The sequence below is a fragment of the Bubalus kerabau genome, chromosome X, assembly GCF_029407905.1.
Source record: "Bubalus kerabau isolate K-KA32 ecotype Philippines breed swamp buffalo chromosome X, PCC_UOA_SB_1v2, whole genome shotgun sequence".
NCBI classification, from domain to species: Eukaryota; Metazoa; Chordata; class Mammalia; order Artiodactyla; family Bovidae; genus Bubalus; species Bubalus kerabau.
Window position 1 is genome coordinate 50,661,001 of NC_073647.1, and position 27,352 is coordinate 50,688,352.

The 27,352-nt window shown below is 50.2% G+C and overlaps 1 protein-coding gene, 1 non-coding gene and 1 pseudogene across 2 annotated transcripts; all 3 read left to right on the forward strand.

Moving 5' to 3' along the window:
* Nucleotides 1–5,519: 5,519 nt before the first annotated feature.
* Nucleotides 5,520–6,009, forward strand: LOC129638669 (cytochrome c oxidase subunit 7A2, mitochondrial). Its single transcript, XM_055563244.1, has one exon. The coding sequence runs from the start codon at nt 5,604–5,606 to the stop codon at nt 5,853–5,855; it is 252 nt and encodes an 83-aa protein (XP_055419219.1). The 5' UTR covers nt 5,520–5,603; the 3' UTR covers nt 5,856–6,009.
* A 1,752-nt stretch (nt 6,010–7,761) lies between these two features.
* LOC129640010 (protein PRRC2B-like) lies at nt 7,762–27,096 on the forward strand (annotated as a pseudogene).
* Nucleotides 25,621–25,706, forward strand: LOC129640482 (small nucleolar RNA SNORD62). Its single transcript, XR_008708849.1, has one exon. It is a non-coding gene; the product is annotated as a small nucleolar RNA SNORD62 (small nucleolar RNA).
* Nucleotides 27,097–27,352: the final 256 nt, after the last annotated feature.

A 27,352-nucleotide genomic window follows, 5' to 3' on the forward strand; every position in this document is an offset into this window, starting at 1 on the left:
GAACAAAATCTGTCTCCATGTTGAATGTTTTACTTTAGCCTTTGTTTCCTGTTGGTTTGTATACTACAGGGATACTGTCCATATGTAATGGCCTGCCTCAGGAAACTCTGACCCTCTGCCTTTGTTCAGGATCTGTCCACTTGTGGATGGCTAGATGAAGGGAGAAAGTAACACATCTCCTTCTGAGACTGGCCATTCCAGGAGATATTTGCCAGAATAATGGCCTTTTTACTTTATTTTATCACCTCCCCAGCTCTGTGTTCTATAAAAGAACTGGCATCCAGACCCTTACAAGATGGTTTCTTCGAGATATTAGTCTGCTATCTTCTCAGTCTGACAGCTTTCCAAGTAAATTCGTATTCCAGGCCTCAGCACCTCGCCTCTGATTTATTGGCCTGTTGTGAGACAAGCAGAGTGAACTTGGACTTGGGAACATTCCCACATGCCTTGCAGTCAAAAAATCAAAACATAAAATCGAAGCAATATTGTAACAAATTCAATAAAGTCTCTGAAAATGGACCATATCAAAAAGATCTGAAACCAAAACCCAAAAGGAACTCAGTGGTTGTGTGAAATATTTATAAAGGAGTTAGTGCCCCTCCTGCCCATATGCCCTGAAGCCACACTGGAGAGTTAGGCTCTGTCCATTTAGCACACCCTCTCCGTACCCCAGGTGGAGGTGCTCTGCTCCCAATGCCCTGGGTCTCAGGCGGTAGAAGAGACACAACCTAGGGTGTCTCTTCTCTGGTTCAGGGGAACATTACACCAGCCACCCTGTCTCCCTGCCCATAATAAATAAGTAGGGTTGTTGGCACCTGGGGGAGTGACGTTGTGGGCACCTGGACTGCCTTGTCTTTGTGAGATTTGATGTGACGACAACATAGAAAGAGAACCAGCCAAGAAGGATCCAGTCAGGAGTAAACCCCTCTTCACCGGGACCCTGTGAGACCCAAGCAGTCACTCTGCCCACTCTGCTCAGACTTTTGGGAACTGGCCTTTGTCATTTTCTGGGCAGGAGGTGGAAAGGACAACCCAGTGTCTCTTCCACCTCCTGAGACCCAGGTGGGAACTGGGGGCAGCAGCACTTCACCTGGAGTCCAGAAAGGGTGTCCTGAATGGACAGGGCCTAACCATTCAGTGAGGATGGCCCTTGTCCATAGTGCACTGACCTGCTGCAGGGTCTCGGGGGCCAGTGGGACCCACATTCTTTCTTTCCTGTACCATCCAGAGGCTGGCCGGCCGGTCCCTCCTTCCCTGTCACCCTCAACTGGTGTCTTATTCATTGTCTTCGATAGATTCAGGTCTTTCCTGGAAGATCAGGGACTTTTGTGGGCACCACATCTCTTTGTGTGCTGTCAGGAGGCACTGGCAGTTGTTGCCCTGTCTCTGGGCTCCTGATCCTCCTCACCTGCCTCATCTCCCTCTACCTCTGGAGCATTTGTGCATGTGTGTGTGCATGGTCACATGCGCACATGAGCACATTTATTAGCTGGGCCTGACTCCCTGGCTTTCTCTGTACTCCCGCTGGGCTTTTGGGCACCACTTTTGCAGTTGAAGAGGTGCGAGTAGATGCACATATGTTTTGTCACAGAGCCTTTGTTTACACTGCAGCCTGTTAAAGTGAGCACTACTCATTGAGCCTTCCCGTAGCCTCTGCTGGGCATCTGTCTCCTCCTCCTCTATGCAGTGTGTGCATTGCTCCTCTTGCTCTTTCCAATGCATCACACAGCAAGCCACCTTCTGCTGTTGTGAGGGACATTTGTTCAGCACTGGGATGGGGCTTTGGCATAGACAGAAAGCCCTGCAGTGGGAGTCCTGGGTTCAACTCTGTTAGCTGTTTCTTGTGAACAGCTCCCAAACATCCTGGAGGCTCAGTAACCAATCATTTAAAATGGAGGAAGTAGAGGCGTTTTTCTTTGTTTGTTTTTGCAGTACATGAAGTAACGGGTGCGAGGCATTCTGCCTGGAGCTGTGTGTTTAGGGCTGACTTGGTAAAGGTAAACCTGTATGCAGGTCAGGAAGCAACAGTTAGAACTGGACATGGAACAACAGATTGGTTCCAAATAGGAAAAGGAGTATGTCAAGGCTGCATATTGTCACCCTGCTTATTTAACTTATATGCAGAGTACATCATGAGAGACACTGGGCTGGAGGAAGCACAAGCTGGAATCAAGATTGCCGGGAGAAATATCAATAACCTCAGATATGCAGATGACAGCACCCTTATGGCAGAAAGTGAAGAAGAACTAAAGTGCCTCTTGATGAAGGTGAAAGAGGAGAGTGAAAAAGTTGGCTTAAAGCTCAACATTCAGAAAACAAAGATCGTGGCATCCAGTCCCATCACTTCATGGCAAATAGATGGGGAAACAGTGGAAACAGTGGCTGACTTTATTTTTTTGGCTCCGAAATCACTGCAGATGTTGATTGCAGCCATGAAATGAAAAGACGCTTGCTCCTTGGAAGACAAGTTATGACCAACCTAGACAGCATATTAAAAAGCAGAGACATTGCATTGTCAACAAAGACTTGGAAAGACTGAGGGCAGGAGGAGAAGGGGACAACAGAGGATGAGATGGTTGGATGGTATCACTGACTCAATGGACATGATTTTGTATGGACTCCGGGGCTTGGTGATGGACAGGGAGGCTTGGAGTCCTGCCGACCATTGGGTTGCAAAGAGTCTGACACGCCTGAGTGACTGAACTGACTGGTAAAGTGGTTGCTGTGTAGGTGCTCAGGGCATGTCTTCTCACCCGTAAAGGGTGTGTGGGGTGGATCTTTTATGAAGGAAATCTGTTTGTAGAAGCTAATTTTAGAATTCTTAATGGTCTGACCAGGAAGATGAGACTGTGCCTGGGCCAACCAGGAAAACCAACACTTTGTGATTCCTCCTAGGAACAGTTGGGACCCCAGGAGGCAGCGGCAGTTGTCCTTGAGCTCTGGAAACAGTGCTGATGCCAAGTGCACCCAAGAGGAAGGAAAATACTGGAGTGAAACAGGAGGCATGGCCTGTGTCATCCGGAAGGTGCCGGAACCTGAGCTGCCTTCTAGGAAGCTGCACACTTGGGCGTCAGGCCCTGAGTACTAGGTCCCATGGGCACTGGGGAGGGGGAGGGATTCTGTGCCCACTTAGCTGGGGGACAGGCATGTGTGTGAGTACACACACAAGCCCTTTCCAAGTTCAGTTGACCAGAGATCCAAGGCAGAGACTCCAGCAGGTCACCTGAAAGGCTGTTTTGTGCATTTACAATGAACAGGAAGGGTTGGAGCCAGGGAATTTTCGGGAGCCCATCATGGGCAGGGGGGTGCAGGAGGAGTCTCAACCTGTTCAGAGAACACTGAGTAGTGGCTGGCTTGGGGACTCAATGTGGTGTGTACCTTGTCACTACAGACAGAGTCTAACTCTTTCAGATGGACATTCAATTAGGTTTCACTGAGTTTAGTGGTCTGGTTGGTTTTCAGAAAAATCCTAAGTGGACATTTCTCTCTCTCTTTTTCTAAGCTATTTTAAATCGGAGGATATTTGCTTTACAGTATTGTCTTGTTTTTTCCCCTATTTCTGAATCAATCATAGGTATACATATGTCCCCTCCCTCTTGAACCTCCCTCCTTTTTTTTTTTTTGTTTGTTTTTTGACAGCACTGTGCAGCGTGTGGGATCTAGTTCCCTGCCCAGAGACTGAACTCCAGCCCCCTGCATTGGAAGCGCAGAGTATTAACAACTGGACCTCCAGGGAAGTCCCAGGGAAGTCCCTCTTTTTTTTAAGTTAAAAATTATTCTTTTAAGATTTTGAGAACAGTCACAAACTTACAGAAAAGGTGGTGTAATACACAGAATATTTTTTCCTGAGCCATTTGAAGAGTAAGTTGCTAGTCTGAACAGGCTCTGTCATCACGGGACACCTCTTAGGTAAGCACAGTCAAGTCTAGGAAGCTAGCATTGACATACCACTGCCACCTTGTCCTCAGACCCCGTCCCACTGTCCCCACTGTCCAATTGATGGTCTTGATGCTCAGGAATCGGGGTCAGGGTCAGGCATCCTTCAGTGTGAAGCATCCCCTCAGCCTTTGCTTAACTTTCCTGAGGTTGAAGCTCTGGAAGATCAGAAGCCAACTGCTTTGTGCAGTGTGCCTCAAGTTGGGCTAGTCTGAAGCTTCCTCGTGGTAGGGTTCAAGGCTTCCCTTTTCTGGCTAGAGTCTCTCAGAACTGGCACTGACTCTTCTCATTGCTTCACGTAACCAGAGTCACATCTGCCCGCTGTGACAGCCTTACTTTGATCTCAGGATTGAGGTGGTGGCTACTGGGTTTCATAACATGGAGCTTTCACATGCACTTCCGATTCGTAATTGATAGCAGTTTTGCAGCTAGTTACTTTAAGACTATGAATATCCTGTTTCTCATCAAATTTTTAATTAATTAATATCATTGTTTCTTTGGATGTTCAGGCTGTCTTTGGTTTGGGAGCTTCAGGCTGGCAGCCTTGTGCTTTTCACATGTCTCTATTATTTTTTGAGGGATTCCTTGCTTTCTGGTAGAACAAGCTTTTCCAAGCTCATTTTGTCTTTACCTAACGTTGGCCTTGGAGTCAGCCTTTAATGACACTTATAAACCAGTACATGGGCACCAGGAGTGCCACTGCTTCTGGCCATTTCCATGGACAGTTAGGGAATGTATGTATGTGAAAGAGAGAGACACACACACATGTGAGAGAGAGACACACACAGGGAGAGTTAGGGAATGTATGTTTGTGAGAGAGTGAGACACACACACACACACACACACACACACACTTCATTCTGGCTGTTTCCCATTATCTCCCTAGTCTCCCTATTTCTACCCTCACCCTCTCCCTTGCATAGGTGCCCTCCTCAGCTCCTCAGATGCCAGCCCCCCTCCCTCCTGGAGGTCCTGAATTTCCCTGCTGAGCCCTCTCTTCTAGAAGTTCCTTCCTCACCCCACTTGATTGGGTTTCACCTTCCTCATAAGCCGGGACTCTATGTGAACACCCTGCTCACCTGCCCTGAGGGCTCTGACCACCTGCCCTGAGCTGTCTGACCCCCCAGCACCAGGTGCTGGCCTGGTTCTGCCACATTGCATGACTTTGGGATGATACTGAGCAGGAAGGTCAGAGCTGTGGAGGGGAAGGTATTAATTTAAATAAACTTGGCAGACTTGCCATTTTCTATTTGCTATTTTGCTATTTTTCTATGTGCACTTTGCTATTTAAAGGACTCCTGTTCCACATCTTCCTCTAAAGTGGAAATTCCCTTTATCTTGAGCCTTTTGTGCTGAGCACATATCATATATCACACTAAGCATCGTGCTCGGTACAGGGGACACAAAAGTGAAAATACACACAGTACAGCTCTTATAAATTATGTTGCAATTAACCCAGATTTCATTCACATATTTGGATTGCTCCGTATTCAAAAGAAGGCTTTTTTTTTTTTTTTTACTTTGATCTGCGCATAAGAACACTGAATTATCTTGAGTGTTTTTATTATTATCTAGACTGGACAAAGATAAAATCTCTTATCAGAGCGTGGGACCTTCTCGTTGCTGGTGGTCACTTGTCACGGTTGGTGGGTAGTAACTGAGCCAAGATGCTACGGAATCTTCTGGCTCTCCGTCAGATTGCTAAGAGGACCATAAGTACTTCTTCACGCAGGCAGTTTGAAAATAAGGTTCCAGAGAAACAAAAGCTGTTTCAGGAGGATAATGGAATTCCAGTGCATCTGAAGGGTGGGATAGCTGATGCCCTCCTGTATAGAGCCACCATGATTCTTACAGTTGGTGGAACGGCATATGCCATGTATGAACTGGCTGTGGCTTCATTTCCCAAGAAGCAGGATTGACTTGAGTTTATCCTCCCAGCAATCAGTTGGTTCAATTCCATTCAGCTCTCTGTGGACCAGTAATCTGATACATAACTGAGTTCTTTGGGGATCAATATTTATTGACTTGTATTAGCTGCCACCAATAAAGCAGTCTTTACCATGAAAAAAAAAATCTCTTATCATTTCATAAATCCAAATTTTGGAAAGGATTGTCATTGCTTAAATGTTTTACAGAACATTTAGCTTATAAAATGATAGCTCACTTCAGGCAATTTTGAAAGGCACATCTGTAGTCTTGATGATATGCACATACCCTTTGATTCTGGTATTTCATTTCCGGGAAATTCTGAAGGGAATAATCAGGGGTGTGCCTTAGGGATAATCTGAAAGGTGTCCTGAGTACCAGAGGGTGAGATGTGTCCTGGTGGAATCTCGCAGTGAGACAGTACATGGGCATTACCGTCAGTGCCTGTACAGATGGCAGAGGTCAGGACAACGTAGGAGAGTACACACTTGGCCCCAATTATATTATGTAAAAATTACCTTTGTGCTTCTAAATTAGACATTTATAATCTTGTAGTAATTGTTTCTGGATTATGACAAGTTAGTTTTTAGGAGAAAAGTCACTGTCTACAGTCACTGTTAGTTACTGCTTTTATGGAGGTGTACTTTACATAAAGGGCTTCCCTGGCTTCTCAGTGGTAAAGAGCCCACCTGCCAATGCAGGAGACATGGGTTTGATCCCTGGGTCGGGACTATCCCATGGAAAAGGAAATTGCAACTCACTCCAGTATTCTTGCTTGGGAAATGCTTATGGCCAGAGGAGCCTGGTGGGCTACAGTCCATAGAGTTGCAAAGAGTCGGACACAACTGAGTGACTGAGCATGATTTTAAACCAGTGGCAGCTTTTCTCTTGAACCTTATAGTCCATGGGGTTGCAGAAGAGTCATACAAGACTTAGCGACTGAACAATAACAACTGAAATACAAGAAAAGTCACGGATCTTGTTTTTTTATGTCTGATGACTTTTGACAGTTACATTCATCTGTGTAGCTATCACTCAAAACAAGAAGTTGTCTGGTTTTCTGCCAGTCGTATGTCATTAGACCTCCAGCGGCTGGGGTCCAGGGACCCGGCCCATTCTTTGTACTGCTGCATATTCTGCCTGCAGCCTCACTTCCTGCAAATCAGTGAGAAATCTTCCCAGAATTGAGAGGTTTTCACACTGCATCATTGGCACCCTGGTGGTTGTCTAGTAACTAATAATCAATGAGAGACTCAAAAGTAGATAAAATACCTCAAAGAGACGTTTTTAGAGATTTTTTTGTTTGTTTGTTTTTACATATAATCACTTTCAAACCTCACGGGCCAGATGATAGGTTTAGTTGCTGAAAGCTTCTAAGATGGAGGGCGTACTGGTGACCTGGTGGTCATCTGTGCCCTTCTGGTCAGGGAACTCAGACTCTGGTCCTTCTGTAAATGTTGTGTCACTGACGTCTAAGTGAAGCCTGGGCCCAGAATAGGGACTCACTGAGGTGGCAGTAGAGAGTCAGGGAGTGGACAGCAGAGTGCAGACTGGGTCTGGGTGTGGGGTGTGTCCGCTGCTCCTTCACACCCGCCCTGCCCATCAGCATGCCTCTGGGAAGCTGCCGCCACCCCCAGGCTTTGCACTGGTGTTTGCTCTCTGCAGTAGATTTCTTAAGAATGCAAACGTCAATTATAATAAAGCTGGAAAAAAGAATGCAATGCTGGGATGGGGAAGACAGCAGGGGATGCCAAGGGGCACAGTCTCAGAGACTGTGGGGAGCATTCCATTTGAAGTGCACTCTGTGGACCAGCCCACTTAATGCTCGCAGAAGCCCCATGGGGTAGGTGTGGCTGTCATCCTCAGAGGGGCTGCCTGGCCAGCCTGACTCTCATGGCTATGGGTGGAGGTGGGGGCACGTGGGCTCTCATTGAGGCTCCAACTGCTCTGTTGTGCTGGGTCCATTTTAATAGACTCTCTCCCACCTGGAATTACATCCCAGCTCTACTCCCGACCATGCGACTTCAGGCAATTCAGCTGATCTCTCCACCCTTCATTTTCTCATCTGTGATGGTGGGGGGCTGGGGGAGTCTTTGAGCTTGGGCATAGGAAGTGTTAGCCCAGTGCCGGGGTTTGGGGATGCAAATAGTTTAGCAGTGGAAAGTATATGCCAACAAGAAAAAGCATTTGCCATTAAATACTCACTCAGCCAAGCTTCCATGAGCTCACCTGGTTGCTGGTCCACTTACTTGTTCTGTAGGCTCCCCTGAGTTCTCTGCCCAGGAGACCACCAATACATTTTCAGAAGACGCCCCCACAGCTCCTCCAGCAGTGGCTAAGAGCAGCAGCAGTGAGGAGGGGCCCAGGGAGGCTGGGTCCCTTGAGCAGGCATTCAGCAAATAGCAAAAGTCGCTCCCTGCAGGTTCCAGCAGCAGCAGGTAAACAGGAGATGCTTAGCCCATATGGTAAACAGACCTGCCCCTCCATCTTCCAGGCCCCTTCAATTAAAGCAAACGACACGCACCGTCCTGTACCCCAGTTGCCAGCAGGGATGTGGAGAGTGGGAGCCTTGGAGATCAGCCCCGGCCTTTCATTTCTCCAGGTAATTCATCCTCTGAATGAAAACCTTTGTTGGTAGTTTATGGGCCCTGTCATCTAGTGTTGAAAGGAATGGTCGATGGTGTCTGAGTGGTTTTTTCATTCAGAGTTGTACAACGTGGCTACTCTTCACACTGACAGCAACCCCACCCTGGAGTCTCCACAGGAGGAAGAGGCCTGGGGGCTGTGTGGAGAGCACTAGAGAGGCATGTTGGCTTTGACTTAAGGGCAGAGGTTGGTAGGTTTCGTGTCAAACAGCTTTGGATTCTGGTCCTAACAGTGCTGCTTATCTAGCTGTGTGGGGCGTTGGATAGGTCAGTGTGAAGCAGAAGGAATGAAGCCCTGACACTCTGCGTGGCAGTGAGGGGTTCTTCGATGCCGGTAGACTAGTTTATAAGTAGTCCAGTAGTATCTTTATTGGTGTTCCCTCAATGTTTTTAAAATAATGAGTCTTTCTCTCTCTCTGTTTTGGCTGTGCTGGGTCTTTGTGGTGGCACGTCAGCTTCTCCGGTTGCAGAACATGGGTTTAGGTGCCCTGTGGCATGTGGAATCTTAGTTCCCTGATCAGGGATCAAATCCACATCCCCTGCATTGAAAGGTGTATTCTTAAACGCTGGACCCCCAGGGAAGTCTGGTACATTATTGTTAGTAGTCAAAAATTGTCAGAAAAGAAAGTACTCAGTCATGTCTGACTCTTTGCGACCCCATGGACTCTAGCTTACCAGGTTCCTCTGTCCATGGGATTTTCCAGGCAAGAATACTGAAGTGGGTTGCCATTTCCTTCTCCAAGAGATCTTCCCAACCCAGTGATTCAACCCTGGTCTCCTACATTGTAGGCAGACGCTTTATCATCTGAGACAGCAGGGAAGTCAGGGGAATTCTGTCTCCTTACAACAAAAATTTGAAGTGATGGACCTTAAAGCCCTTGGCGTGTCACAGCTCTGGGACAGACTGTGTTATAGCTCTCAGCTCTCGGACAGACCGTGTTATAGCTCTCAGACAGATCAGAGTTAACAGCTCTGTGTTACGGCTTAGTTTTATTTAGAAAATAAAAGGAAAGTACATCCTGGAGGCATGAGAGCATGCTGAGCCAAAAGACGTGAAGAGAGAGAGAGACAGAGAGAGAGAGAGAGCGCGAGCAAGAGCGAGAGCACACAGGAGAGAGAGCGACCCCGGCCTTTGGCTCCTTGTTTTGTGTGTTTTTCCTCCCCCTGGGCCTGCCCTGTGTAAATTGGGCAAGCCAGGAGTGCTCTTTGTTCTACCTGAGATCCTCACTCTGGTCCTCAGACCTTCCTTTGTTCTATTTCACGGGCTTTCCCCTTCATTGTCTTTTAGCCACCGCCTTTCTGGGCTCCTTTTTCCTATTCTAACTACATAACAAAAATGTTCCAAAGTGTGGATGCCCTGGGGAAACAGATCAAAGTTTCCACCTTTCCCCAGAATTTTTTAAAGGTGCCTTTACAACCTTCTCCCCAGACCCTATTTTTCTTGGGCTCCTAGAAAAAAGAAGCCCACTGTGGCCTATGTTCTAGAGAGTTACGTACATTCATTGTGCTGTTGTAGTTTTGTACTGTGAGCAGGCACCATGCTCACTCCTCGGTTTGGTGAAGATTTACTGCTGACTGGAGAGATCTCTGGAGTCACTCCAGCCAGACACAGTCATAACAGCTGCTCCAGGGAAGTCTTCTTGGGAAGGTAGGGATGGGCAGTGGCAGGTAAATCTTTCCTGAAGAGTAGGAGGAAGTCTGAATGTGCCAGAGTAGCCTGGTCAGCTTCCTCTGGGGACCTGGGGTCTAAACAGGAGGAGGAGCTGTGGGCAGATCCTGGGAGAGCTCTGCTTACTAAGTGCCGAGCGCTCCTAGGAGGTGCTGTGAGCACTGGCGAGCCATCCAGGGAACCCAGCTCAGGCTGCAGTTGAGCCAGCAGGCTGGTAGGATAGGGAGTGCCAGGTCAGCTGTCCTGCTTGTTTGACTGCACCTGTGTCTGGCCAGGATGCTGGTTCGGGATGCACTTGTGAGGGAAGCCCCAGGGGTGCTGTGGACCAGGGTCTGAAATGAACCCTCACTAGGTCTAGGTCCTTGAGTTTTAATACTCTATTGATGTGTTATATTCATCCATTCATGCAATGAACATTTTCTGCACCACCTCCGGTGGTACAGGTGTGTGGACTGCAGTGAACTTGGCACACGATCCCCTGATGTAGGGAGGGGGGCCACGGGAGAAACCACAGGAGAAACACCAGTGCAGTGAGAGCCGAGAACAGGGGACCTGATCTTCCTTGGAACCTGTGTCAGGCTTCCCAGAGGAAGTGCTCTTTAAGCTAAAACCTGAAGGAGGGGTGTGGGTGAGTGGGGCCCAGGGAAGAGATGGCCCAGCGTGTTTCCAGGGCCTGAAGCAGGTGGGCAGGCAGGTATGTGGACTAGAGGCCAGGGCAGTCATGGGAGGTTATGCTGGAGAGGCAGATGGGTCAGGACCCACAGAACCCTGTAGATCACATGCAGCCCTGTAGGATTCCAGCTGTTAGATGGAGAGCTGTGGAGAACCCAGGAAGACTCCAGCCATGGTTAGGGCATCAGAGTGTGGAGAGTGGATTGAAGAGGCAGTGGGGATTGGGGGCAGGGAGGAGCATCGGGGAGCGTTGCTCTTGGAGGTATGCTGGTCACGTGTCAGCACCAGGAGAGCCTTTGATCTGTGTGAGCACCCAAGCTACCGCGTGTAGTGGGGGAGTCCCAGGGTCCCGTGTGACAATGGCATGACCATGCATCTGTCCTGGGAGAGGGCCTGGGCCTGAACGTTGTCATGCATACACTGGGGCCTCCCCTCTTTGGTCTTCTGTCTGGGTGGGTTTTTCCTAGAAGAGTGTGTGTGCGTGCACACGCAGACTGTCTGCTCTGCAGCACCTGTGCAGCCGGGTTTCTGTCTCTGCCAGGAGCAGCTGTACAAGATGCAGCACTGGCAGCTGGCATACCCTCTGCCATCCCACCCATAGCACACCTTCTACCCACACCACACCCAGATACTGGGCTTCTACATGGACCCACGGATCCCGCCCGCTCATGCCCCAGTGGATTTCTACCCCTAGGCCCTGCATCCCTTGGGTAATCACCAAGGTGCAGTGGAAGGCCAGGATATGTGGTGTGGTCAAGGGCCTTGCCTTTGGAGGTAGACAGACCCCACCAGGATTCCAGTATGACCTCTTTGCAACTCACATATCCATTCTGAGTTTTAACTTCCTTGTTTGCAAAATGAGGGTATAATAGTACCTCTCCCAAAGAATTCTTAGGAAGAGACTTTAAGATTATGAATCATAAATTGTCTTAATTAATTTTCATACCTCTGCTAGGTAGTTTTGTCCCTCTTTCCGTTCTTTAGTGTTTGTGTTCTCTCTTTTTCTTGATTAGTCTTTCCCAAGGTTTGTCGAACGTCATTTTTTTAATGTCATTTTTAAAAACGTATCTTTTGAGGTTCTTAATTCCTGTCTTTTATTTGTTTTTTATGTCATTAATTTCTGCCTCCCCCCATTTTTTCCACTGAAATTATTTTGTTATTTATCCAATTACGTTGGATGCTTAATTAGATCACTAGTTTCTGAGTTTTCTGATGTATTTAAGTCTCACCTGAGTTTATGAACCACTGAATTTTAAAATAACATTTTTATTATTGTTCAGTTCTAAATATTAGTCTGATTTTGAGTGATTTTTAATGGTACATTGTAAAATTTCCAAATACAGAGTTTTAATATCACCCTTATGATGCTAATTTCTACTGTGGCTGCCTTTTGGTCATATATCATGGTCTGTATGATATAGACCAGCAGTGATAATTTTTTTCTATTAATACCAGATAATAAATAGTTTAGTCAATGAACTGCTACTCCAGTTTTGCTGTTGTAGAACAGAAACAGCTACAGACAATAGTAAGTAAATGGGTGTGGTTGCTTTCCAGTAAAACTTTATTTTTAACAAGTGGCAGATCAAACTTCACTCAGGGGCTTGAAAAGAATGTATTCTCCTATTGGACATGGTCTGTTAAAATGTGCTTGCTAACTGTGCTGTACAAATATCATCACAGTTTTTTATCCCTTTGATCAGTTACTAAGAGGTGTGTGAACATTTTCCACTATGATTGTGGATTTGTCAAATGTTATAAACCTGTCAGTTGTTGTTTTACCTACCTGGAAGCATATAGGCTTAGGATGACTGCATCTTGTTTCTTAAATCTTCGTATAGCACATTTGTTACTTGGGTTTTCTATCTTTAATGTCTACTTTATCTGATCATAATTTCATTCCAATTTTCTTTCAATTAGTCTTCATGTCATATCTTTTTCCCCCAACTTTTTATTGTCAGCCTGAGCCCTTTTTGGAGGAGAATATCTTTGTACATTTAAGATGTGTCTGGTTTTACCCACATTGAGAATCTGTGACTTTAGTTGCCAAAGTTGTTGCCCTTAGATTGAAGGAAGGAGTGTCAAGTTTTCTGATTCTTTTTGTTTGTTTTCCTTCTACATTCTGTTTCTACTGTGAGTGGTTAGGTTAAATTCTAACAAGCAGCCTTGACTTAACAAAGGCTTATCAGTTTATCCTGAACCTGAGCTCTAGTTCATGAGTCTTGTAATTTTTGCCTGGAATTTTAATTTTTCCCTTGTTTTGATTCTTACCAAATAATCATCTTTGTTCTTTTATTCAGTCTATGTTTGTTCAGATCTGCCTGTATGTTCACTAGTTTCTTTGCTGCTTATCCTTTCATCTGGGTTCCATTTATTTTTTCAGAAGGTACATTCTGTCAAGGCCTCTAGGAAACTTTTTTGGCAATATGTATTCTTCACATGGGGCTTCCCAGGTGGTGCCAGTAGTAAAGAATTCGCCTGAAAATGCAGGAGACATGGGTTCCATTCCTGGGTCTAGAAGATCCCCTGGAGGAGAAAATGGCACCCCTCTCCAGTATTCTTGCCTGTGAAATCCCATAGACAGAGGAGCCTGACTGGCTACAGTCCGTGGGGCCACGAAGAGTTTGACACGACTGAACGACTGAGCACTATTTTTCACCTACGACAGCCTTTCTCTTGAACGATAGTGTAGCTGGTATAGAACTCTAGGTTTGCAGTTACTTTCTTTTAGGACTGTGAAGATAGTATTCCTTTTCTTGTGGCTCCTGTATCTGGTTTGTGCTACTTTAAGATCTCTCTGTCTTTGGTCTCCTGTAGTTCTTTCTCAAACTGCTGTGTCTAGGTATGTATCTATATCTATCCTTACTTTATTCTGCTTAAAATTCATGGTGCTCAAATCTAAGGTTGTATGGCTTTCATCCCTTCTGGGAGTTTCTCTTCTAATTATCATGTTAACTATTTGCCTTTTTTCATTCTTTGTATCCTTTCTTCCTAGGTCATCCACTTAGATTATTTGTACTTATTGTGCTATACAAATATCTGCATCATGATACCTCTCACTTTGCCTCCGAGTCTCTTGAATATATGAGAGCTGATTTATATGGTGCCTTCTGGGAAAATGCTTAGAAATATTTTCTAATTCCATGTTATCTCCAACTGTGTCTAATCTGCTGGTTTTTTTTTTTTTTACTGTCCAGTGGGTTTTTAATTTCAGTGACTGTATTTTTATTACTAGACTTTTCCCCTCAGATTTTTATTCTTGTGTCTTGTATTTTTGTGAGTTTTCAATTCTTTCTTTTATGCTTTTAATAATGTAAAGAGTAATTCTCTGGTGTTTAACATTTTGATCTGTTTTCTGAAGTTCTTGGGGATAGTGCATGATCCTATGAACTTGCTGTGGACTTGTGGTGGATTGCTTTCCCCCCAATGTTCTGGGGGTTTTGACTCATGAGTTCATTTCCAGCAGAGCTATTCTTACCTTGGGGATTCTGTGCAGCTTGCTTTGACAGTGTATCCTTCCAGGGTGGCTCTATGTTTTCCTCTGCCCGCCTAGAACTACCTTTTATTGTACCTCAGGAAGTTTCTGGAGAATTCTAGGAGTGTAAATATGAACTCCACTCTCCTGCCCCCAAGCCTGCATGAAAGCTGGCATGTGGCCATGAATTCCTCACAGGGGACTGTTTTCCCTGCCCTGGCCCTGGCTGGGACACTAGCTCAGTCATCTCCCTGTCCTAAAGAGCATGAGGGTTTTCTGTCTTGAAATTGAACACATAGCCCTTTGAGGGTCTTTGTGTAAGCAGCACCTCAGCTATAGCTCTCTGCCTTGTGCAGAGAAGCCCCATCTCTTGTCGGGAGGGTGAGGGGTCGGTGTTTAGGAGCACACCTGTAGATTTCTGCATCTGACAGATGTGTCCCTGGCTCCCTTCTAGGGAGCCCTTGCTCGTGCCTCTGGCCCATGGCTCTTGCCCATGGCTGTGGTTTCAGCTCCCTGGGAGTTTCCTGGTTTTGGGGGAGCAGAGCTCTGCAAATGAAATGTGTAGTATATTTTGTCCAGCGTTTCTGTGACAGGAGGTTTTTTTCAGGTAATATGAGCTGCCATATTGCCAAAAATAGGTCTGTGTAGTGCTGAACAGTTCTGCATACCTCATAATTAATACTTAGTAAAGGGTGTGTAATTTTAGGATTCCAGAGAGGGTCCTCACCACCACATGACTCAGACTACCTTTGTGCTGGAGTCATATATTGATCACATTTGGACAGAGCACTCCAAAACTGAAAGAAAGTATAAAACCACTGGCCTGATGCAGAACCATTTTCCTCATCAGATTATCTCAGCTTTAAAAATGGGCACAAAAACATTGGCAGCCAGTAATTAGCTTTGTGAAGTATCTGAAAAATCAGACCCTCTTTTCTACACAGACTCTGGCCCAATGGGAGACCTTTAATGTAGTCTACAGCGTCCCATCAGGAAGAAGTGTACAGACGGGCCCTGGTGGGGGATGCTGTCTCCCTGGCTGGTTTGTATCTGATTGGACTGAGATGTCAGTGTATCCCTGTCTCCTTGGGCAAGTTAAGAGTTGAGTGTCATCTGTGTGTCCCCCTTCTCCCCTTCTCTGGACAGAATGTGGTATATCACTGTAAGCTCAGGGGCAGAAACAAGCGGAGCTGAATCCCAGACCCCTTTCTGAATCTTCTTGCAGGGTTTGGAGGCAAACAGACGCTGGCTCCTTGGTGTGTGTGGACTTCCTGGAGCATAGCTCATCTTTCCTGTGTCTGTGAAAGAGACCCCTCGGGCATCTCCTGCTGCTAGCTGCCTGACCCCTTAGCTTTCTGCCACCAGCCATGAGCTCTCTAGTTGGTTGTGTCCTGTTTCCATTTGCAAGTTTCTTATACCCTTCAACATAGGGACTCTTCACTGGGAGCTAATATTGGACCTCCAAGGTCTTTGAACAGGCCTTTCAGATTGTGTGTGTGTGCCTTCAGAGGTTCTGTGATCAGATGATGTGAAGCAGGTGGGGTGCTGCATCTGCGTGATGGTCGGGGCAGCTTGTCTCCTCTGGGCCTGTGGACGACCCATGGCTTGCTGAACGAGGTGAACGATTGGCTGATTGCTTCCTTCAGGATTGATGAAACCCATAAAGCCCCTGGATTCCCTCAGTGGGACCAGCTGTCATGCTGAGGACCAGTGCTGTGTGCCCCCGCTGCCGGAAAGAAAGGTGACTGCCATTGACCCCGCCACTGTGTGGAGCCCCAAGGGTTACATGGCATTGCAGAGAAAGGGCCGCTCGCTGACCCACCTGAAATCCAGCGACAGTTTGGCCATGGACGTGCGTGTCAGGTGAGGCATCGTTTGGTCCTGCTGCCCTGCAGCTGAAGGAGGAATCTTGGGCCTCAGTGAGATGAGCTCTGGGAGGAGGCCCTGTCCCGGGAGACACTGCCTTCAGGGAAGGGGTGCCTTGGGAGGGACCAGTGTGCTCTGGGGAAGGGGAGTGAGATGAAGATGGCTGTGAGAGGCTCTGATGGTGACTGAAGGCCCAGGAGGAACCCTGGGGTCAGAGGCAAATCCCACAGAAACTTGAGGCAGAGCCATGGGGTGGGGTTGAGCGCATGTGTTATGGCTCCTTCCTGTGAAAGTAAGGTGAGCTGGCAGAAGGGAGCACCCACCTGTCCCAGGAGATGGGGCCTGTCCATGAAGCAGCTGAGGATGAGGACCAAAAAAATGACCCTGTGCTGGCCAATGTGGCCCCAGCCACCTCAGAGGACCAGGGCTCAGTGTGTTCCAGCTCGGACCATGAGGCCAGCCATCCTGAGGGGGAGAACAACCCTGGTGGGGCCCCAGAGTCCAGATCCTTCAGGGAGACCAGCCACCCACTCGTGACCAGGAGGAATAACTGGATCTTCATTGATGAGGAACAAGGCTTTGGGGCCCCGGAGCCAGCCTGCAGCCATAGCCATGGGTTCTGAGAGCTGACCTTCCACTGGCAGCCCACTGGTAGCAGCCTGTGTGTGGGGGGCATCCTCAGGGTGCTGGGCCTCTACAGTGGAAGCCAGAGGAGTGGCTGGGGCTGAGGTCTGTGGGAGTTTGAGCCGCCGGATGACTTCCCCCAGGACAAGCCCCAGTGGAGGTTCGCCAGTGAGACCCACAGTGAGGACTCTGAGTAGGAGGCGCTTCCCAAGTGGCAGCAGCAGCAGCAAGGCACCGAGCCCCGGGATAAGGGCATGCTCCCAGAGTGGGAGGAGGCCATGGGAAGGAAGGCCGACTTCAGGGAGTCCTGCCGATCTAGCAGGATGCACCCCAAGGACAACGGTGGGCCTGAGGCCAATAACTGAGGCTCCCGGGCCTTCGGGCGTGCCCTCCCCCTGCAGCTGAGCAACTGTGTGTACAGCCAGAGAAACTTCGCCACCAAGGAGGTGGCCTCTTGATTGAGCCAGGGTCCTGGTGCCTCCTGGCAGGAGCCTGCATGTGGGGCCCGGTGGCCCTTAGTCAGAGACTACATCCCAGACACCTATAGACACCCTGATGCCTTGGGCTCCTGGGGCTTCAAGAATGGCTATGTGGAAGCCAAGACAGCCTTCTTCCAAGATGACCAGCAGCAGCTTCTGAAAATGCCGAGAACTGGCCCTTCAGGCAAAGGTGGCCTCCGCCCCAGCCCGGCCCCCCTCCCCGCCCCGCTTCCACAAACTCTGACGGAAATGGGAGGCCCAGGACCCATGGGGGCCAGAGGATGAGCCACCCCCGCTGGCCAGCCAGTGGCCAGGCCGTCCCAGACCCTGCCCTGGGGACAGGAGCATCGCCATGGGCTGAAAATCCCCTGAGAGCAGCGACTTCAGCAAGAGGTGGGAGTGGAGGGCCGGCCTGAGCTGGACCCCAGGCTGATGGCCACCCCCGGGGTAAGTGCAGGTGAGAAGAAGGAGCTGGCCAAGCGGACCTTCTTGGGCCACAGAATCCTGGTGGACAACCTAAGCCGGAAGCTGGAGCCAGGAGGATTTGGGGAGAAGTCTGTTAGGCTAGGTGGCGGTGACACTTCTTCCTGCTATGAGAGTCATCAGAATGGGATGCCTTTGAAAGTCAAAAGGAAAACCAGAAGCAGAGTCCCGGGTCCTTTTCTGTTGCTATGGTTCTGTTAGCGGTGTTTCCAGCAGCACCTCACGCATGCTGTCCTGCCGTGTGTCAGGGCCCGCCCCAACTCCTTCCTTCTCATAGTGTTCCAGGGGTGACCGCCCACCAAGGCCATCATGTGTGAGCATGTCCATCATTGGCTCTCACCCTGCTGTCTGCTTCTCTTGTGACATATTGTTGTGGCTTCAGAACTGAGACTAGAGTTCCCATCTGGGTAGTCCCCCTGAAGTTGCTGTCCCAGTACCGGTCTCAAGAGTTCAGTCTCCGTATGTCTCCTCCGAGTCCAGCCAAGGGGTCACCACCACAGGGTTGTGGTCGCTCTCTGTGCATGGCACCTGGTGAGCACTGGTTGGTTCACTATTCTTCTCAGCCCCCAATTGCTGCCAGGCAGTTTCTTCGCTGGGGCATTGCTGGCCTCCTGGCCCTGCAGAGAGAGATCTTCCCTGAGAGCCTTTGCTTCTCCATGAAAGACAAGCAACCCCACTCTGGGGATTACCCCACACACATTTGGTGATATCCAGGCAGTAAGCAGGGGCCATGAGTGGCTGCTTAGGCCCAAAGAGCGCCTCTCCAGAACCAGAGGCTTTGGGGTGGGTGCCCTGTGCTCAGCATCTGCTCACTGCCCACAGCTGGCCTGCGATCAGGATAGGGGCAGAGCTCATGCAGCTCACATCCCTGATGCTGCTCAGGCCCCAACCAAGTGCCAAAGAAGACAATTTTCCTGCTTCCCAGCCTCCTCAAGAGTTCAGGGCACAGAGGCCTGGCCTGTAGTTCACTTGTATCTGAAAAGGTGCCACAGGAGAATGTGGATTCACTCGTATCTCTGAACAAGGCACTACAGGAGAATGTGTGTTATTGTAGGTGTGGATCTAGAGGAGCTTTTTAGGCCCAAGATGACAAGACCTGGCTTTACTTCTGGCTTCTGCCCCAGGGGACTGGCAGTGAGTGAGGCCTGGGCTCCCTCTGTGGCCCAGTTCTAAGTCTTGCCCCTTATCTCTTTTCTGTAGCTCTACTGGGTTACTAGGCAAAGAGAAAGGTTAGGAGTACTAGCCTGGGGAGGGGGTGAGGATAGAGCAGCTTCCTCATGGGCTTTGCTGGAGCAGTGCTCTGGGGTGGCTTCCCCACAGGCTCGCAACAGCATGTCACCAGCCACCCCTTCTTCTGGGTGGAGGGGACACCAGGAGGAAATGACAGACTGGGGCTGAGCTTGTGTGTGTGCTGTGTGCATATGTGGCTTCTCCTTCTTGAGCCACTTCTGAGCTGACAAGATCCTCCTTCCTCTCTAGGTCCGCAGACGAGGCCTTTCCTGGAGGTCTTGGATGCGGCAGTGGGAGCGGCCACTACACGCTACAGTGGGCAGCCCATGCTGCCTCTGATGTCACCGAAGCCCCCTGTGAGAAGGCAGAGAAGGAGGCCAAGCTGGTCACCCAGAAGTCAGGAGAGCAGAGAGAGACCATGAAATCATTTGACCTGAACTACGGACATGGGTATCAGCTCAAATCTTCAGGGGAAGAAGGATCCAGGCAAAATGAGGTGGGTCATGGCCACTGCCATGGGTTGCTGAGTTTGCCCTTTCGCTGAATATCTTAGGTTCTGGGCATGTACTGGGTTAAGAGCAAAACAGAAAGGATTCATGTCCTCATGTTGCTCACAGCCCTGCTGCACCCCCATAACAGCCTTGCAGTGTCCCAGTTTTAAAGATGGGAAGCTGAGGCCCAGAGAAGTTGAGTGGTATGTCCAGGGTCACACAGCTGGTTAGGAGTGGAGCTGGGGCTCTGAGGCCTGTTTTCTTCGCTGTAGCCTGTTTGGTTCGAGATAACCGTGCATTACAAGGTTGTGAGAAGGGTGTAGAAATCCTCTCTGGGTTTCCTAGACCCTGGTGATAGTGAATATGCTGAGGCCCAAGCCAGCTAAGTGCCTGGCCTTTTGAATTGACTCAGTGCTTATATTTTGGGTGTCTGTAGGGTTAGGTTATTCTTAGCTTGCAGTAAAAGGAACCATTGCCCTTCCTTGTGAATCTTGGTTCAGATATCATCATTGAAGATTGCGGATCCAGCCCTGGGGAGGAGAGTGATGTGGGCTCTGGTGGGCAAAGACTTTATCAAGATCCTGACCAAGAAGCAGCACCGCCTGTTGGAGGAGGAGAGGTGAAAGAAGGAGCAAGCCCTCCAGGTATGGGGCGTGATGCAAGGGGGCTGGGATGCAGAGACCTGTAGCCTGCAGTCAGAATGTTCTGAATTCGCCTGGGCTGGGAGAGGAAGAATGGCATGCTACAAGCCAGGCGCTGCCTCCCAGGCACTGCCTCCCAGGGCCCATTGTCCCTGCGCTCCGTGGGGTAGATGGTGTGATTTCCCTGCTCTCAGAGGGTGACTGGTCCTTGTTGACACCCCTGAAATGGGTTGAGCAGGACGTAGACCTGTTAGCCCCTGAAATCCAGCCTCCTCCTACTGTGGTCTCAGATCACAGCCCACTGGGCATGTCCAGGGGTGCTTTGGTTGGCATTGCAGTTCCCGCATGGTGGAGGTTTTAACCGACAGTTGGTGAATTCTCTGGAGCAGTTTTCAGGTGTGGTTTTGGAGCCCAGGGTCGTCCTCTTGGGGGGAGCTCATTTTTCAGGTCTGCCGTTGAGGCTGGACCCCATCACCCTCTTCTCCATAGGTTCCTGTCAAAGGCCAAAGTCTTATCTCTCAAATTCCTCTCGGTTTGCGAAGAAGCAGAACAGCCTGTGTCTGGAGCAGGGTGACGGGCCTATGCCCGGCAGCAGCCTGGGCACCAAGATCTGGGAGAGCAGCACTCAAGGTAGGAGCTTGTGTTCAGACCCCGAGGCTCAGGCCACCTTCCAGGCTTGTGGCCCTTCTCAGGGAGGATTCTCCCTTGGGGCCATGAGCAGAGACACAGCATTGCCTGTTTCCTGGCTTCCTCTGCTGAGTTTGGGATTAATGCCATCTAAGCGCCACGTGCCGCTGCAACCTGTAAACAGTGTAAGAGTTTCCCTGCATGAAGTGTGGTGGTGAGCAGAGCATTCCGCGTCAAGTGACGGGAAAGAGTCGTCCCCACCCTGCTTGGCTGATGTCGCTCAGTAGTTGGCTTGATTCTCACCCACATCAGCTATCCTTTCTTCCTTCAGGGCGAGCAGCAGACGACTCTTTGGGAGAACAGGAGTCCAGAGCTTTACCGTCTGTACTGTGTGCCCTTTTCTTGCCAGAAGGAAGCTTCTGTCAACCCCTCCCCAAATGTTGTCTTAGACTTGAAACCAGACTAGGGTGGCCCTTAATTTGTAGAAAATCTCTGTTTCCCTGAATTTAAAAGAATTTCTTATCCAATGGTATTTTTCTGGTAATCTTTCATTTAAAAATAGGAGACCATTTTAATTGAGCAGATTCTTCTTGAGTTCCTGCTTTGGACAAGGAAGGCCCTGCAGAGCGGGCAGTGGGAACTTGGTGAAATCATCCATTTCCAGCTCTTTTATTCAAAGCAGCTGAGACTTCCAGAGTGAGTGACAACCCCAGAGCCACATGACAGAGAGCCTGGGTTCTGAGCCTGGTTCTCTTAGTTTTACCACACGGCCTGTCTTCATGTTTCTGATTAAAACCTTGATTCTAAACATTTCAATGTAATATTGGGAAATAGTCAACTCTGATTGAAAGTACAGTAGTCTTTCAGTAAATTTTGGTATCAGTCAGTTTGGTTTTGTGAGAGTGGTGGGTGTCACAGTGTAAATGTCCAAAGATACGTATCTGCCAGCATGGTCAAGCAGAGTGGACCAACTCGGGAGTCGCCCTTGGCTATCAAGGTTTTCCCTCCTGGATTGTGCAGTGTCTCGTGGTTGCTCAGACCAGGGGTGTGTGGATGGCTTCAGAAGGGCCCTGGATCTTGGAAAAGAGCTCAGGAGGTTTTCTGCACACACAGGGTCCGTGACTTTTGTTGGATTCTCAAGAATGGTTGAGCTAACAACAGTTGAGTAATGATCAGCTTGACTCGTTCAAAGACGTGTAGGGAGGTGCCAATTTGTAGAAATAAATAGTTGGCTTATGTGAAAAAAGCTTTACCACAGCAGAGTGAGAGGTTGCTGGCATGTTTACCTGGAGCTCCTCGTCCATGAAATCATGGGAAGCTCATTTATGGAAATGTTTCTGGGATTGTTGGGATGTTGAGTGAAGGTGTCAGACTGAGGAGGGAGGTGGTTTGGAGACTTGAGTTTGTGTGAGCTGCCCGTAGCCGTGTTTCTGGCTTGGTTGTTCCTCTTTGATGTCCTGACTCTGTCTTTCTCCTAGAAGCCCTCCTCCTTCAGGCCTCGACCAGTGACTCCTGGACCAAAGCTGCCTCTGCCTTCACCAGCACCAAGCCTGGCTCTGCTGAGGTGAGTGGCCCCCAGGCACCAAGCATCTGCTCACTGTCTAGGGCCATCCCAGCGGCTCTTTCGTGCTCTCCCTAGCCAAGTGGTGAGCCTGGCTCATCGCTGGTCTCCAGTCTTGCTTTCAGGTCTGGGGGAGGTGCCTTTGTGGAAGGGAGAAATAAGGGATGGCCAGGGAGTACCCACCCTGGGTCCTTGGCGTCTGGCCATGCTCACAGTGCAGGGGCCCACATGTACCTGTGATCTCAGACTCTGGCCAGGAGACATGTCATGCTTCAGGTCTTGCTCTTCAGGACTCAGTTGCTGACTGGCTGTGTGTCCTGCATGCTGCTGCTGCTGCTAAGTCGCTTCAGTCGTGTCCAACTCCGTGCAACCCCATAAACAGCAGCCCACCAGGCTCCCCCGCCCCTGGGATTCTCCAGGCAAGGACATTGGAGTGGGTTGCCATTTCCTTCTCCAATGAATGAAGTACAAAGAGAAAGTGAAGTCGCTCAGTCGTGTCCGACTCTTAGCGACCCCATGGACTGCAGCTTACCAGGCTCCTCCGTCCATGGGTTTTTCCAGGCAAGAGTACTGGAGTGGGGTGCCACTGCCTTCTCCATCATAGCAGGGCTTTAAGAGCAGCCAGGGAGACAGTGGTGTTGACCTGAGCGCTGAGTCCTGAGAGTCCTCAGCAACCTCCTCACAGCGAAACTCCCCATGTGGCACCCTGAAGCCCGAGGACACAAGCAGGCCCGGCCTGGAGCCCAAGGCCAATAGCCACAAGGAGCAAACTCAAAAGCAGTCAGAGCTGAAGGTAATCCGGAGCCCGGCTCTCAGGGGCCAGGCTAGGCAGAACGGCTGGTGTGTCTTCTTTTCTGGCTCCAGGTTCCTTGGAAGCTAGAGGTCAGGGTCACTTTAGGCTATGTGTCTCAGCCTTTTTGCTTTTCCATCAAGGATTCAGAACAAGGCTTGGGACAGAGCAAGGAGCACAGACTGGGACCCATTGGCAATGAGTGCTCTCTGAAAAACAGAAAGGGCTTGGAGGGGGCGAACGGCTATAGGGGGCTATGGTTCTCCCTGTTAACGGGGTGGAGATTCACGTGGGTTCTGTCCTGCTGGTGCTACCCATTGAATTTGGAGTCAATCCAACGGTGAGGCTTGAAATGTTTCTTCTACCCACCTCCCCAACCCCTCTTTTTGGTGCTTGGAGAGGAAGGAGGGGCCTTTCCTGGAGGAGCAGGGTGGTAGGTGCTGGCAACACTGCAAGGGATGTTGTGGGGTGGTGTTGTGGGTGAGCTACTGCTATGGGCTGGCCCTATGTCTCCCTGCCAACGCCAGGCAAGTTCTTAGACCAAGCAGGAAGTCAGGCAGAGAAGGGGATGGCCGCCTTGCTTGGGAGCTCTCATGAAACAGCTGGCCATTTTATTCACATGGTGAATACTCCTTTATTTATTTTAAAATATTTACTTATGTGGCTGTGCTAGGTCTTAGTTGCGTCACATGGAGCCTTTGATCTGAGTTGTGGCATCTAATTCCCTGACCAGGATTCGTCAGGCCCCCTGCATTGGGATCCTGGAGTCTTAGCTCCTGGACCACCAGGGAAGTCCCATACTGGGTTTTTTGAGCTGCTAAGGCTATGGGTCTACTTCATGTGTGTCTCTGCCAGAAGACGAGCCAGGGTGATTTCTATGGGCTTTGTTCCCTTTTTTTTTTTACAGGACTCTGATTTCAGCTTGCAGCCTGGCTCTGCCTCTGGTCCCGTGGGGATTCCAGTTGTCAGACTTCAGGACACGTTGGCCAGTAATGTAAGTCTATGCTTCTACTGCCCAGCTTTGTGGTCCTTGTGCCAGCAGGCCCTGGGTGAAGTGAGCCTTGTCAATGTGGCCTTGGGGTTGGGAGGGTTGGTTTGTGTCTTGGTGCTGTCTCTAGCTAGTTACACACCCATGGCAAGTTGTTCCACACCCTGATTTTTTGAACTTAAAATGGAGTGGTGTAACTCCTAAGGTCTGGTGTATTTGGCACTTTGTGATTCAAAGCTTTCTGGGTTCCATGGTCATGCATGTTTGAGAATGCTGTGCTAATTTAAGTAAGCAAGTTTCTTTACTCTGTGGTTTCTCAGAAACCCCATGACCTGCAGGTGGGCACTGGACACTGCAGGAAGGGGGTCTAGCACTGTATTTCTGAGCATCTTTCCAGGGCCTCTTTTTCACAGTTTGGGGGAAGGGGCTGAGACAGGAACTGGGACCTCCGTGCCATGCAGTAGGGCCTGCGTGCAGGCCGCTAGCTGTGCTTCTGTTGCTGAAACATGGCAGTCCTGCTGGAAGGCTGGGTCTGGGCAGGAGCAGATGTGGCTCCCCCCACCTTTCAGGTGTCCCACTGTGTCCTTCCCTCCAGGCCGGGCTGGCCCGCAGCATCCCCATCCTGCAGCGTTACCACCACATCCAGAGAGCCATCAGCCTCTCCAACATGTCCTTCCCCACTGCCAACCTCACTCTGAAGGTAACTCAGGGCCTGGTTTGTGAGGGGGCAAGAGCAAGCAGACCCCAACCCCAGCAACCCCCTCCTTCCACTCCTGGACTTAGCTTTGTGCTGCCTGCTGCCTTCCAGCTGGTAACTTCCATCTCCCCCCACTTCCTGGTATGCAAAGTTGGAGTCTGTGCACAAGGCTTGGGAAAACTCACCCAGCTTGCTGGAGCAGAGCTCGCCAGGAGGCACCAGCTCAGGCCTGTAGCCGCCATCCTCCAGGGGGGCCCTCCAGCAGAGTCAGCTATAGCTCCTTCAGTGGAGTCTCCATGCCCCCTGTGCCCAGGGCCTCGGTTGCACCTTCTGCAACCCTTCCAGGTACCTCTCCCCTGGTCCAGCTCAGGGATCCTTCTTCATTTCCTCAAGGGAAACATGGGTTGGTAGCCCTGAGGCCCCCCCACCTTGACCTAAGGAGAGTGTTCTTGGCTGGGGGCCATGGGTTCCTATGTGCTCTGGTCTCTGTCACTTGCTGCTTTCAGCTTCTGACCCTGGGAGGCAACAGGACTCTGTGACCTCTGCAGGGCTCTCTCAGCTCCTGCAGAGATGTCCTAGCAGAGACTCTGTTGCATGAGCAGTTGTCTGAGCCTTGCTGTCTACTCTGTGAAATAGCACAGGGTCGTGATGGCCCCGTGTGGGGTCACCACGCCGATGAGATGAGCTCACATCCAGGAAGGGTTTGTATCAGCTGAGCCTCAAAAAGCGGGAGCCAGTTTTACCCCAATGGTCACTATCCTCATCACGGTCTTAGTGCCCAAAGGAGCCCGTGGGGATTCAGGGGGCCCAGCTGCCAGCATCTCAGTGATGTGATTCCAGCAGATCCTTCTGACACTCCACTGTGGACTCAGTAGCAGGGAGATGAAGAGGACCATGACACAGAGACCATAGCAGCCTCCTTTATTACTGAGCCCTTCCTGGGTGTGTGGGGTGGTGGGTGAGAGGGGAAGGCTGGCTGCAGCGGCCCCTCCCCCCTGGGCTCTGGGCTGCACAGGAGCCCAGGGCCAACTCTGCCATGTTCCCTCCCCCCACTGCTTTGTGGGACCTTCTGGGACAGTGAGACTGGATCCTGTTCCCCTGCCTTGAATTCTGTTACAGGCAGCCACCTGCCACCTCTCTACCTGGATGGCCATGTGTTTGCGAGGCAGCCCTGGCTGATTCTCAGACCATACCTCAGCAGCAGAGTTACCAACAGGTGATGCCAGGGAGATGGGTGACCCAGGGATAGAGGGGAGGCTGCAGCACAGGGCGTGATTGGCTGCTTCATGTACCTGTTCATGGTCTGTCTCATGTTTTGCACCCCTCACATTACTGCGGCATATCTGGCACATTACGGCAGCCAGTCAGTGCTTCCTGAGTGAAAACGTGAGAGCCAAGGAGGGAGGGATGGAGCTGAGTGCTCTGGACTGCCTAGTTTTCCTTTCTTGATGCTCTCCCTCCTGCACCCTAGCCAGGCAATTTACTGAATCAGAATTCTTTTTGGGATCAGGTATCCTTCTGATGAAGAGAAGAAAGGCCTCGACTCCCAGGCATGGATGTGTTAGAAAGAGGTAGTTGCAGAAGTGAGCAGGTGTCTGTGTTCATGCATAGTGGGCACACTGCTGTGCTGCCAGGGGCCGCGTGTGGGGGACTCTCCTGTAGCTGCTGTTGGGCCTTCCACGGGGGGTCCTGTGCCCGCCAACCCCTGTACCTGCAGAGCCCAGGGTGAAGCGCTGCCCCAGGGGCAGAGGACATGGCCTGTCCTGATCTTTTCAGAGCGTATTCTTAAACATTATGTCATTTGGTTCTGCAAGGTCTCATAACTGGGTCATACCACACATATTCCTCTGTCCGTGGTGTTTTCCATCCACTGTTCCATTTCTGAACCCACCTCTGTTGGGGGTGGAGCTTGGGCTCGTTTGTCCCCCTGTGCAGGGTCCAGTGTAGGGATGGTTGTAGTGCTGGTTTGGGGTTGCTTGCTGCCAGTTCTCTGCTCTCTCCCAAGAAGGAAGGAAGTGTAGGCAGGCTGTGTTGAGTTCGCTTTGTGGGCAGTGTTGGATCCCTCAGGGAGAAAGACCGGAGTGGAGGTGAAGGGGCGCCGGTGATGGGATGTGAGAAGCAGCTTGCAGGGCAGTGTGGTGACCCACCTGCCTCCCTGCTGCAGGCTGCTGCTGCCCAGCAGATCCTAATTTCCCTTCCCACGTCTCTGCAAGCTCAAGCCCGGCTGGGACTGAGGGGAGGGCTGCCCATCTCCCAGTCTCAGGAGATCTTCAGCTTCTTACAGCCCTTCAGGTGAGATGCCCGGGTCTGGGGGGGGGGGGTCTTTGTGGCTTGCCCCCAGGGGTTCCAGCCTTCACAGCCTGTGGGGATGTTCCCTTGTCCACCTGTTGTTGTGAGCATGTCCATGGGGGATGGGGGTGGGGGTAGAGGGTGATTGTGGTGTGTTAGAGACCACGAGCCCAGCCTTGCCTTTTGTCCCCGTGTCATCCTGCCTCCCTCCCTGCTCTCCCTCCTTGCTGCCCTTGGCCAGCTCTCTCAATGTGTCTATCCTG